Genomic DNA, 13,708 nt, shown 5'->3' on the forward strand with positions numbered 1-13,708 from the left:
AGGTCTTTTGCTCCCATTCATAAGTGTACTTTACATAATTGCTTGTTCCTAGGCATGAGCATCCACACTCATCAGCAGATGATTAGTCACATTTTCTAACCCCTTCCTGCTTCTTGGCTTGCAAACATGAATTTGAACTGTGTTGCGATCATATACCACAATCCCTGAATGCAGTATTAGATTAATGTGAAGGGCAGACACACACACAATCTGAGAGAAGGCTCCTTCCCACAAACTGAAACCTCGAGTGTTCCCACTATACCTCCACTGCCTTATGAATCTTCAAACATCAGAGGTCTGCTGAGCACCTAACAGCTCTTGCGCTCTTCTTCCCTGCCATCAAACACTGGTTACTTTGTTCTCAACTTGCTACTACTTAAGAGCTCACCCCTTCAAGCCCCCAGAAGATCTTCACTGAAACCTAATCCACATCAGCCCTCACTGATCACTCGCCCAATGGAAAACACCTTAGTATTTGGGAATTGGGGTGGTGTGTGTGATTCAACATACCCTACGGCTGTAAGTTTCAGAAGTCCTACAAGAAAAGACAACATCTGTGTGTTTCATTATTGCCTCTGATTTCACCTAGACAAGCATACCATAGAAACAGAAGGCATCTGGCCTTCTGTTTGCATACGGTATTTGAATTACACATGCAGTGAACTAGATATGGATGGTAACAAGCAAGATTATTCTAAACCAGTTCAGGGGTTTGTGGTTTTTTTGTTTGGTTGGGGTTTTTTAATAGTTGTAAAACCTTCTAACTTTTAATGGTGACAAAAGATGCACTTTTTTCTTGCCAAGAGTTATGCTTTCAAAACACTGTTTTGTAATAGTCCCTATTTTGCATTAGAGGAGAGCTTTCAGATGCAGAAGAAAATCTTAACACTGAATGTTTAAGGGGTGCAGTGTTTACTGGTGCAAACCATCCTTTCTTAAAAAGGAGTCTTGCTAGCTTCATGCTTCAAGAGGCATGGATTTAAATACTGAGCTATTTAAAAAGTGTTTATGTCAAGGGAAAAAGAAAAGGAATAGCTGCTACACCCAGTACTGCAGCTGCTCTGACATAAGTATGAGCACTGATCTGTTACATTTTTCAGTTTTGACACAGTAAACAAGGATGTGTCCCTGTCAACCTCCCTCCCCTCTGAGGAATCTGGCTGTCCCAGCTTCATTACCTGCAAGTTTGTGGAAGTGAAGCAGCAAAAAATTTATCTTAAAGTACACATTTAAGTCAGCTCCTGTTCCCAAGAGAAAGAGGGGAAGAGAGGAGACCAACAAAAAGTCAGAAGAGCACAGTCCCAAATTTCTAGAGGAGCAGTTTTCCCTTGTCAAATATTCAAGCTATGAAGAGCTGAACTTAACTCCTCTACTAGAAGACACCAATTTTCAGAATCAAGAGAGGAATATGAGAGGATTTTTTAATTTTATTTTTAAAGAATTAACTCATTGGCTCAGGAACCCATGCAAAACCAGCACAAATTAGCACCATGATTTAAACAGCTAATCACAATCTCATTTAATATACATAGGAAATAAACGTAATGAAGCATAAAGCACAATCAGAGCATAAATACAGTGTCCTGCTTAACTCATCATCAGGATACATGAAAAAATCCTGGGTTTATTTAGATGCTGCACACCAAGAAACACCACGTGCTGAATGTTGAGGTCTTCATTCCTTCCCCACCTCAATGTGCAAGGTCCTTCCTTTGTCTTCCGAGGTCTCTCATTGCAAGCTGACCCTTAGCTTCCTCTTTTGCTGCCCAGTCCATGTATTCACTCATCTTCCCTAAAATTATTACAAAGGAAATACTACCTATTCCAGACACCTTATACTTCATATGCTACAAAGAAAGCAAAACACCTGGCTATTGCTGTTCCATCTTCTTCAAAGAAAATTTCTTTTTGGTCTGCAACATAGCATATGTCTATACCATAGAAGAACTGCTGCTCTGCTGCTGCCTAGGATTTGTGGATGGACAAGTCACCAGTGATGGGGTTCAAGTCCTTTTCTCCACTACCTTTTCACACACCAGTGTCCCACAGGGAAAGTTGAAATGGCACACCACAACAGTGCAGCACTCGGGCTGCCCCTTCTTCCACATCTTGGATCAAAATTAGCTCAACTCCTACCTGAAATTTCTCTTTTAAGTATGGCCATCCTCCAGGCAAATAAAAACAAACAAGCATCAAATAGGAACTGACAGGAATACACAATGCAAGTGACTGCAACAAAAAGCTCATAGCAGGGAGTCTAAAGGCACATATAGAATCACAGAATCATTTAGGCTGGAAAAGACCCTTAAGACCATTGAGTACAACTGTAAACCTAACGCTGCCAAGTCCACCACTAAACAATGTCCCTAAACACCACATCTATGTGTCTTTTAAATACCTCCAGGGATGGTGATTCAATCACTTTCCCAGGCAGACTGCTGCAATGCTGGATAACCCTTTCAGCACATAATTTTTTCCCAATATCCAATCTAAACCTCCCATGGCACAACTCGAGGCCATTTCCTCTCATCCTAACACTTGTTACTTGGGAGAAGAGACCAACACCCACCTCGCTATAACCTCCTTTCAGGTAGTTGTAGAGAGCAGCAAGGTCCCCCAGAACCTCCTTTTTTCCAGAATAACCCACCCCAGTTCCCTCAGCCGCTCCTCATCAGACTTGTGCTCCAGACCCTTCACCAGCTTCATTGCCCGCCTCTGGACATGCTCCAGCACCTCAATGTCTTTCTTGCAGTGAGGGGCCCAAAACTGAACACAGTGTTTGCGGTGCAGCCTCACCAGTATGGAGTACAGGGGGACAATCACCTCCCTAGTCCTGCTGGCCACAGATGATACAAGCCACGATGCTGTTGGTCTTCTTGGCCACCTGGGCACACTGCTGGCTCATGTTCAGCCGGCTGTTAACCAACACCCCCAGGTCTTCCACTGCCCAGCAGCTTTCCAGCCACTCTGCCCCCAGCCTGTAGCGCTGCATGGGGTTGTTGTGCCCCAAGTGCAGGACCCAGCATTTCTCCTTGTTGAGCCTCCTACAACTAGCCTTGGCCATCAATCCAGCCTGTCTAGATCCCCCTGCAGAGCCTGCCTGCCCCCCAGCAATCAACACTCCCCCTAACTTGGTGTCATCTTGAAATTTACTGAGGGTGCACTCAATCCTAGATTATTAAGATACTGAACAGAACTGGCCCCAGTACTGAGCCCTAGGGAACACCACTTGTGACAGGCCACCAGATGGATTTATTTCATTCACAACTCTTTAGGCCCAGCCATGCAGTCAGTTTTTTTTTTACACAGCGAAGAGTATGCCTGCCCAAGCCATAAGCAGTCAGTTTCTCCAGGAGGATGATTGATGATGTGGGAAATGGTGTCAAAGGCTTTACTAAGGTCTCAGGTCCAGGTAAACAACATTCATGGCCTTTCCCTCATCCACTAAGTGTGTCACCTTGTCACAGAAGGAAATCAGGTTCATCAAGCGGGACCTGCCTTTCATAAACTCATGCTGGCTGGGCCTGATCGCCTGGTTGTCCTGCATGTGCCACATAACAGCACTGAAGATAATCTGCTCCATAAGCTTTCCTGGCACCAAGATGAGACTGACAGGCCCGTAGTTCCCTGGATCCTCCTTCTGGCTCTTCTTGTAAATGGGCGTCACATTTGCTAACCTTAATACCTTTAGTGAAGTCTTGACATGCAATTGGTCCAAAGGATAGACTTGCTCTTTTTCCCCCAAATCTTACTGAACAGGATGAGTAGGATCTCTTATACTGGAAAGCTTTGCAAACTTCTCCAGAAGAGCAATTAAAGTCTCTGCTCTACCACATCAGAGCAGCTTGGAAAAGTCATGTCAGCTTGGCAAAACTCAAAGTCAATATCAAGGGTTTAAGCCAAAGAGCTTAGCTGTATGTGCACAGCTCTGTATATTAGGTGTAGTAAATAATTACATGGCAGATCACTCCAGACCCACACATTACAGCAGAAAATATAACTACAGAAAATACAGATGCAGCTGGGCAGGCTTTTGCTGTGGCTGCTATGCAAAAACCATTGGAGCTGTTCACTGCCTCCATGTACCCAGAGCAGTGCTCCCTTACCACAGTGTGATTACACATGTGAAACCTCTCTGCCCTCAAGAAGAAATCAAAGTTGAATTAATTTTTTCCTATAAAAGCAAGCAAACTTTCCATCTGTAAAATTAAGCTCCAGTAACAAGAATATAACACACCACTCCATCACCTAACTTTTCATGAGTGCTTTTTCCATTGAAGAAGGTACATAGCTAGGAAAAATACTGAGTGGCTACTAATCAAAATTAGCTATCCAGCCATCTGGCCTAGAGTCTTTCTGGAAAATGCACAGAGAACCGAAACATGGTAGGGGAACAGAAAGCACCTGCAGGTCAGAAGAACCACAGAATTTTCTTCCATAGAAAGAAGAAAGGTATTTTAACCAGAAAAACTATCAAATTGTGCCTTATTTCACAGATACTTGCTCTACGCTGCAAAACCCAGAATTGAGTATTTGACTGGCAATCCTCAGATCTCCATTTCTAGGCAATACTTCTCACACGAAAAATTCCATTCTGAGAATACGTTCATCCACATGCTTTAGTGGCATGAAAATATTCACAACTGATACAAATGAAAGACACTCTGGAGACCTTGGAAAATTTAGACAGTCTATCAAAGCAACTGCACAGCAGATTTAAGATACGCAGTTGAAGCATTTAAGCAGAAACAATTCAAAGCAAATAGCTGAGCTGGTATGCATGCATTATCTGTATCCAGTTTAATTCTACAAAATTAGTCTGCAGAGGTTCATTTATAAGCAAGGATTAGTTTCAGGAAAGACCAACCAGGACAGAAGCTACAAGCAAGTGACCTTGCTAAACACTCTTCAAAAGCTCTACAAAGCACTGATTGTTCACAGTCTTTAGCAAACAGTTCATGTATCAGGTGACTCAATAGCTTTCAGCATAGTGCCTTCAATTCAAGTGGCAACAGTACAGAGGGTTAACACCTTTTGTGCTAGTTAGTCCTATCAGCAGGCCAGTAAGAATTTAACAATAATCGCTTCACACACACACACACTGCAGCTCTGAAACACATAAGAAAAGATGTGCTCAGTACAAAAGAGCATCCAATGCTTGGGAAAACCTGTAGGTTCAAGTCCTTTACCCAGTCATTTCTTCAGAAGTAGTCATAATCCTAGCATCAAGAAATCTTTGAACATTTGACAGAACAAGGAACTTATCTACAGCAATTGTACTTCCTCCTACTTTCCTGTTTCAGTGGAAGGCACTTTTTAAACACTTGATACAGCTTTTAACACTGTTTAGTTCTTAGCACACACTAACTTGACAAGCCTTTTTGAGAGGTTTGTTACTAGGAGGGCCCCTCCACATGCACTGGAATCTTCACCCTGCTGACATGCTTTCAGTGAACCACTGTGCTGCCATTTAACAACGATTTTTTAGAAACCATAATTACTCTGAAGTAACAGTAAAGAGGTTAGCAGATCCTATGAGGAGACAGACAGTAGAGACCATAAGACGCATTTCTATTCAAGTATTTGGTCTAAGGTGGACCACTAATGGTACCAGTTGACCAACAAAGGTTTTAAACTCACTGGCTGCACTGTAGAACATTTTAGGTTGAATCCTCTGAGATTTGTTTATGAAATGTCTCAGACAGGCATAGGACAAAGGCCAAAGATCCAACTGAATTTCAATAAGAGCATATGATAGAGCGGACACCGGGCCCTCAACAACCCACTCAAGCCCACTTGAGAACAGCAACATAGGAGTTAATGAACTGAGTGGATCCTGTCCCTCCCTCCTTGCTTGGCACTAGTATGGGACACACATGATGATGCAATAAGCCACTTCCAGGCTAAATGCAGCAGACATTTTTTGGCTGAGTTAGCATACAATCAGACCAATGCCAGATCAGGTACAAGGCAGGCAGCAGCAGCAACTCTACCCCCTCAGCAGCAGCCAGCTAGGGTGACACTTCAGCCAAGGGAACACAAGCTGTCACTGACAGGGACAAGCCTGTTCTTTCCTGTCATCTACTTCCATGTGCTCCCCACATCAACTCCAGCAATACTGCAGTCACAGTACAAGTCAGGTCAGCTCATTCAACTGCTTTGGCTTAGAAAGAGGCTCTCCCTCTCACACAGCTCATGTAATTACATCCTGCAAAGGTATGAAAACAAATGAGATTACTGCATATGTTGCAACGCTAATAGAAGTACCATATGAGCAGTGGTATTTTATCTAGATTTCCTTCAGAAAGAGAATCCTCTCCACCCCTCCCTCAACTGTAGCTTCAGTTCTTGGAATCCGAAGTAATTAACTCCTGCTTTAAACCAAACATAATCCCAGTGCTTCTTGATAAAGGAACTGTTTTACTTCTGTCCTGAGCTCCATCACAAAGTGGCTTTCATAAATACTGAAAGAAAAAAGCCTTACCATTTTCTATCATGTTACTCAGAGAATTCAGAGAAATCAACATAAACTATCCAGCTCAATACAAGAGAAAGGTAACGCCTTCTCCAGTGTTGTCAGTCCTCTATTAGAAATAAAAAAAAAAAAAAAAAAAAGATTACCTGGGAGATATGGTTGATGGAGGATTCCATCCTCCGTAGCTGGGAGGCTTGGATGTCCAGCAGTTGCAATACATTGTTGGCCAGTGCATTGATCTGATAAGCAACACTGGCTAGAGATTGGGTTGTGTAGGCTTTGGTCTCTTCTAATGCTTTCCTTTTATCTGGAGCCTGTAAAGCAAGAGAACAAGACGTTTGCTTAAGTCCAGGAAAAGGGTGGGGTATGGGGGAAAAGGACAAGAACATAAAAATACAACCTATATTTAGAAGAATCTGTAATTAAGAACATTTGAGTGTGCAGTCAAAGTACTCTATCTGCATCTACATTTAAAAAATTCTCAATAAGGAAGATAAAGAATTTGAAAAATATTTAACCATAATAGAATTATATGCCAAAAACACCAAGTCATTCAGTAGAAAACACACTATTGTGATGTGTTACAGTTGAGTTTCTAAAGCCTGTCCAACCCTTCGTTTCCCAAAAAGCCTCCGATTCCCCAGGAACACTGAAATGCAGCTTCTGCCATCTCTTATGAGGTCATGCAGCTCAGGCCCATTAAAGACAGAAAAGTATTTTCCCACAGTTGCGTGTCCCCTACTGCACATGCCACCTACAAAGCCAACCCTCCAGCTATGCGGGTTACTATTCCCACGGCCCAGGAGAAGGGCAAGTAGTGCATCATGATGGTATGCACAGAGGGCTCCTGCATGCAGGGAGTATTTGTGAAACTATCCCTCCTCAGGCAAAAGCCTAATAAACTTTCCTTGACAGCTGAGGAAGTCATCATGTCTGAGAAGACACATACATTCTGATGTGTCAGAAAGGAGCACAGCTTCCCCCTGAACGGCAAAAATAAAAGGATCACTTTCCCGCTGAAACCACACCTCGCTAAGTTGAAGTCCTCAACCTGTCCTGAGGCACTTGCTCCCTAGTCAGAGGGCAGGTTACTGTCCAAGATCAGCAACTGCTTACGTGACTTGAATCACACGACCCAAATCAGTCCCTTCTCACTGGCAGGATGAGAAAAATCCATCTGGAAAATGCACACACCCCACTCTGAAGTGCTCCCTGTATCACAGCTTGGGAGCTGGCAGCAGAGGCCATGTACTTCATCTGTTTACCCAGCCTGCAAACTGCAGCTACCCAGAAGTCTCTTTCTTCCCTCTGTAGGAAAGGTGCACTGCATAAGGAAGGATTTGCAGTATATGATGACTCAGTGCTAGCATAGTTTCTTCCTCATTTTATTTATTTGTGGAACAGTCAGTTGATCTCAGCAACCAAAAGGAGAGGCTCATATTAATAGTCCCTTCCAACTAGTCTTCTATTTTTATTGTTGATTTCTTTGAATAAGACTCAACATACACTGTATGCAACAGTTACAGTATTAACCATAAAGTCAGGAAACTAAGAAATTCCATTTGCATTCAACTAAGCCCTGTGCTTCCCAGTTTCCATGCACTCATTCATTCTTAAAGGCTGCCTCTATTCCTTCACCTCAGTATTTTCATTTAACACCCCCAAGTGTTAAATCTGCACCTGAGTTCAAGTATGAAAAGATGCAACAGCTAATAAGGAATCTTTCTTGTCTCTCTTGCTTTAAGGAGAGAATCAGCTCTTGCTTTAAGGAGAGAATCAGAAGGCAAACTGTTCATATACATTATAAAGTTGCAGCATGACCTAAATACTGCAACACAAGCTATGCTATGCTACCTTTTAATTAAAGATTTGTCTTTTTTTAAACACAGGTGAATTCCCCCCCAAATCCATACAATTGTTCATAATCATGATTAACATTCCTAGCAGTTTTTACACTTTTTAGGACACTTGGTTAATGCCATCCTTCAAATGGATTCACATACAGATGCCTTCTACAATGTGAAGCAGCAAGAACAGTTTAATACAATCTGTTGCCAAAAGGTAAAAAAACAGCTACTGCATGTACAAAGGCCAAACCATGCAAAACTCCGATTTTTTTAGTATTTCCAAATGCAAACAAAGCTATCTTCCACCTAAAAAGAGTATTGACATTTCTAGCTGTCAGAACACATTAGTGAGTCATTTTGCTTCTTTAGAAAACAAACTTTGGTGGTGAAGGATCTGTAAAGCAACTATTAAAGGTTCAAGAAGCAAGTTTCCCAAAGTACCCTGGCTTTCCAGAGGCATTTTAAACTTCAAATTGCCACTAGCAGTGACTTTAAAAACACTTTCCTGTTGAGCTGAAGCCTAAAAAAACCCAACTGATTATTTATACTTGAACTTCTACCACCCTGGACAACAGTGAAAATGCAGGTAGCAACTTCACCAATAACTGAAATAAAAGGTTTACTGAAGTAGACACAGCCAACAAGGCAGCAGTCAACACAAGTTTAACTTCATAAAAGCTCAACTGGAGATCTATAGCCTTTACTCAAGCAGTTTTCTTACTACAAAGTTTCAACTAACGGATACGCTGAACACTAACAGGTTACAAAGCCATGGCACTCAATTACTGAGTGTTGTCGAGAAAACCTCACTGTATAAAAAGTTTCTTTTCTTCTCTAATGATTTGTTGATCAAATGCCTCACCCTCATTTGCCTAAGCACCTAAAGTTTTAGTTATTTGCTCAAATGACTAGATGGATTAGATGAACACAGTTCTGATGTGGAACATATTGCATGTCCTAGCAGAATTAGGTTAGAAACATTTTCAAGCTTTGCAGATAATTCAGGCAATTTCAGTTTAGAGTTTAACAGTTTAGATTAGAACTAACCTGACATAGTCTTTTGCATTTCTTAATTAGAACTACTGGCATCCACAAGATACAAGCTAAAAGCTTTACAGCCAGCAAAAGGGGAAGAGGAGAAGGAGAAGCCAAGAGCTATGTAGCAGCAACAGGAGGGAGCCAGGATTCCCAATGTTCTTAAACTGTTACTTTCACCTCTCTTTAAGCAAAAACTAAAAGCGGTATAGAAGATAATGCACATTTACATGCCTTCAGATATTTTGGAATATGAGCACCAGTTAACTATTCAATTTTAATGACAACACAATCTAAAGACTGTCAACTGACTTGTTTTCCTAACAAGTTCAGAATTACTTTATGATCCTGTATCAAAAGCTTTAAAGATACTGTTGTTTCTCCAGTAGTCCTTGATATAAACAGAAGTTTGAGTGGCCTTTAGCAGCAAAGTGAATATTCTCTAAATCCAGAATATCACAGCTTATGAAGTTTCCCTTTCAAAATAAGCTCCCACCTGTATGCCTAGTTCACCCTTAACATTCATGTTACTATGGCAAAATTGCAGTTTGAAATTGCTTTCACGTAACTATGTTTAACACTAAAAAGAAAATTCCTCCTATAAACCAAGCAAATACATGAAAAGACAGTTAAACTTGCATGGCATTCCACACTGCATATCATGTATTTTTGGCAAATGCAAACTTGTATAATAAAACTTCCTTTAAAAAGTCACATAATTACTATAGTAAAGTAGAAAACTGATTCTGTACCCAAACAATTGCCACAGTAAAAAAAAAAAAAAAAAAGAGTAGGAGCTTATTTACCAATTCTTCAGTTCAGTGACACATCAAGGTCAAACGATGAGGAACCTGTCCATCACTCAGCAGCTGATCTTTACAAGTCATATACCCAGCCAATTTTTCTCTTCCCCTCTCCAAACTGCCACCCACAAAGGCATATCCCCACAATAGTGTCTGCAGTGTTCAAACCATCTGCCCTCCGGCTTTCTCTCTCAGCTAATTCCCACCATCATCTAGTTCATGCAGCGCACAACTACAGGTACAAACTTGCACCCAAAAAAATCACATCAGCTCACACTGCAAAGCACCTTCAGAAGCCCAACCTTCTGTTGCAATCATACCAGTCCATACTCTCATCATCTGTTCTCTGACCTCTGTTTTCCCCGCTTCCCACTTCAGTTCCATTCACTGTGCTTGAAACTCCCTGTAAGAAAAACGCCCCACCAGAAGGACTGGCTCCACTTGAAAAGGGTCAGAAAGCAGTTCATCAGATCACACCAAGACTGGCTGCCCTGGCAGAAAGAAATTAATTTGCCTCCTCAGTACGTGGCATGCATTGCTCCACATTTTTCATCTTCAGCTGTTGGAATATGTCCAAACTCAAGCACAGAAAAACCCATCCAGGATAAACTACTAACAGAGCACTGCCCTAAAGCAGCCAAACAGTCACTAAGCTGAACAGAGCTGTTAATTATTCAGTGCCCAATACCTGTTCAGATGTTTGGCATTCTGTTCAAGGGTTTGAACACTCTCAGCAATCAAGCTACAGAAACAACTTCACACTCAGTTTTATATGCCTTTGCTGTAATTGCTCATACACATTTAATGAATTCAACAGTGCAATACATTTGTGTTTGCTTCACAAGTAAACACAAGATAATTGTTTAGGTTTAAATCTTGGTTGTCATCTTTTTAAAAAGACTTACACCTTTCATTAATCAATTAAAGAGAAAATTAGGATTGCTACAATCAGCTGCCACATGGATTTAGCAATCTTTATCACATTAGCATTCACAGAATGCAGCTATGCCAAAGTCATCAATATGCCCATTTGTATTCTCTTTTGTTCATGTTGTCATTTACTCACCTTTGACATTCACAGAAAGCATACTTCCTGATAAGACGGATACTACAGTTGAGGTTTCAAAGTTCTGCTTCCTTCACTAAGGTCCTGCCATTTTAACACAGACAACTGTTCCCAACAAGGTCAGGAATGAAGTTTTACCAAAAAAACTAAATCAAAACACAAAACAACCAAAACAACATACACCTAGCCAAAACTTCCAGTTTAAATTTGCTACAATCTACAGGCACCTCATTTTTCCAGTCAATTGGAAATACTTTTATAGAATGGTGAACATGCACATCCAGGCAGTGGCTTGGAGACTCCTAGATCTCAGTACTTAACTTCCCTGAGAACTAGCTGGGGACATACCAAGGTGGAAGGAACATACTTCTGAAAAGTGGCTTCCCCACTCAGAAAACAGGAGCACTGAAACCTCCCTAAAGCAAGCGCTCCTAACATTATGTGGAAATTCTGGATGCATCTATGAGTTCGAAGTTGCTGCTTCACTGATCTGATAAGGCTTTTAATAACTCCAAGCTGGTCTTAAGGGTTTGTTACTTCTTGCCTGCTATTGGCAAAAGGCCTAGGCATTTCTAAACTATTCACAATGTATGTTCAGCTTAGACCAAGTGTTCCATATTCAAGCTGCAGTAATATGTTTCGAAGTTTTAAATATGCCATACATGCTAGGTAGTATTTACCTACTGAGTCAAGTGTCTAATAATTTACATTGAATATCAAGAACTGTAAATCCAGAGATCACTAAATAACAGAGGAGCTACATACTTAAATAAAAGGGTAGCCCATGGATACAGGTTCCTCCTTACCCATAGTTCATGAAGCTTGTTAGATTGCTTCGTAAACAGGCTGCACCATGAAGACTGTTTGGCCGTTACCGATAGTTATTACATCAGAGTATCAGTTATAAACAAGAGAAGAAAGTCAAACTGGCAAGTGACCACAGCAAGTGCCACAAGTTTCTATATTCTGAAGAATGTTCAGGAGTGAAGCACCTACCTGAAAGCCGTACAAGGAGTTCTAAACAGACTGTGGTTATTACTAGCAGGTGCTGGGTGGGGAGCATTCAGGGTTTCTCTCATCACAGATACAGCCTTAAGGGATATACAGCATTCCAGAGCGGCGGGGGAAACTAAGGTTCCAAAATTTATAAATAGGGGTCACTTACATTATGTATGCCACCCAGGTAAGGACAGAGTATGAATCTGATACGTCACATGTCAACTGTCTCCTGGAACAGGCTTAGTATGCTCAGGCCATACACCAGTCTCACTGCAAGACTAGCATTTACTTTAAGGGGATGATGCACTGAGTATTTCCTAATATCCACGGAGCTATACTAGGCCTGGTGTTTACCTGCCTACAAGTTATAGACTGTTCCTCACTGATCTGCACCTCAATTCCCTCACTGGAATGTGAAGCCAGACATCAGGAGAGTTAGTTCAGAAGTTTAAACTCAACCTTTGCCCAACATACTAGCAGCACAAGAGACATCCTCTCATAGCAACACAGATAAAACTTCAGAGGGTCACCCGTACACTTCATCTATTGTCTTTTCTTCAACATAATCAGTCTCAGATCAGTCACCATCCGTATTCTTGTTACTGGAACCACCTGCTCTGCCATTCATATCTTTACCACCATCAGCAAAACCAACTGCGAAAAATTTAAAAAGAAAGCATTTATGCAGGGACAAGGAACTGGAAGGGACTTAATACAAGCACAGCCTGATTAAATGACAGGGCAAACCCAGCCTCCATAGGAAGGGGAACTAAAGCCATAAACCCACCTCTCCCAGAGCACAGGCAAATCTCAACTAAAATTATGCATCACAAAGACCAGTACTACAATGTGTGCAGTAGAAAAATGTTCAGCTGTCTTACTGAAGTGATTTGCCATAACTTGTCGCCATAACTAGTCATTTTATGGTCCTTTTATACCATTCCTGAATTTGGGGAGGGGCATTGAAAGCTCAAGATTCTAATTACCCAATAACTTGCAAGCTATTGATAGTAATATATTGCAGTCACTGATCATGTCCACCTCCTGTCCAATGCCTTCTCTCCAGGGGACTGGTGGTCAGTCCTTCACTAACAGTGAAAACAAGAAATAGAAGAGACTATCCAACACACCTCTCTACTCATAGTGAGAAGTGGAGTCAAATAGAAGCAGCAAAGCTCTCTACCACTTAAATAACTGGTTGTTCAAGGAGTATGAAGGAATTTAAAGACAGGGCAGGCACAGAAGGATGCCTAACCGTTCAGAACAGTTCTAAAACCTAGGATCCCTCTCACTACAGTAACACCAGAATGAAAACTAGGATTAAATTCTTGACCAAATTCTTTCAAGTCCATTCAGTAAACAGCAACTCTTTCCATCTACTGAGGTAGAAATCCTCAACACACACAGCCAGGCTAGCATCTACAATTCAACTCAAGTGAACTTCCTTTCAGCATCCACAACAAAAAGGCCCATTGGTACGAAA

General features: G+C 41.5%; 1 protein-coding gene across 14 annotated transcripts in view; it reads right to left on the reverse strand.

Annotated features, from left to right (window-relative positions):
- The window catches only part of ABI1 (abl interactor 1), an 81,963-nt gene that overhangs the window by 51,917 nt on the left and 16,338 nt on the right, over positions 1-13,708 (reverse strand). For all 14 annotated transcript variants that reach the window (XM_005233888.4, XM_005233884.4, XM_005233881.4 and 11 more), the window contains exon 2: positions 6,622-6,789. In XM_005233888.4, coding sequence (XP_005233945.1) covers positions 6,622-6,789 — 168 coding nt within the window. The remainder of the gene's footprint in view (positions 1-6,621; positions 6,790-13,708) is intronic.

The sequence above is a fragment of the Falco peregrinus genome, chromosome 5 (genome assembly GCF_023634155.1).
Source record: "Falco peregrinus isolate bFalPer1 chromosome 5, bFalPer1.pri, whole genome shotgun sequence".
Lineage (NCBI taxonomy): Eukaryota > Metazoa > Chordata > Aves > Falconiformes > Falconidae > Falco > Falco peregrinus.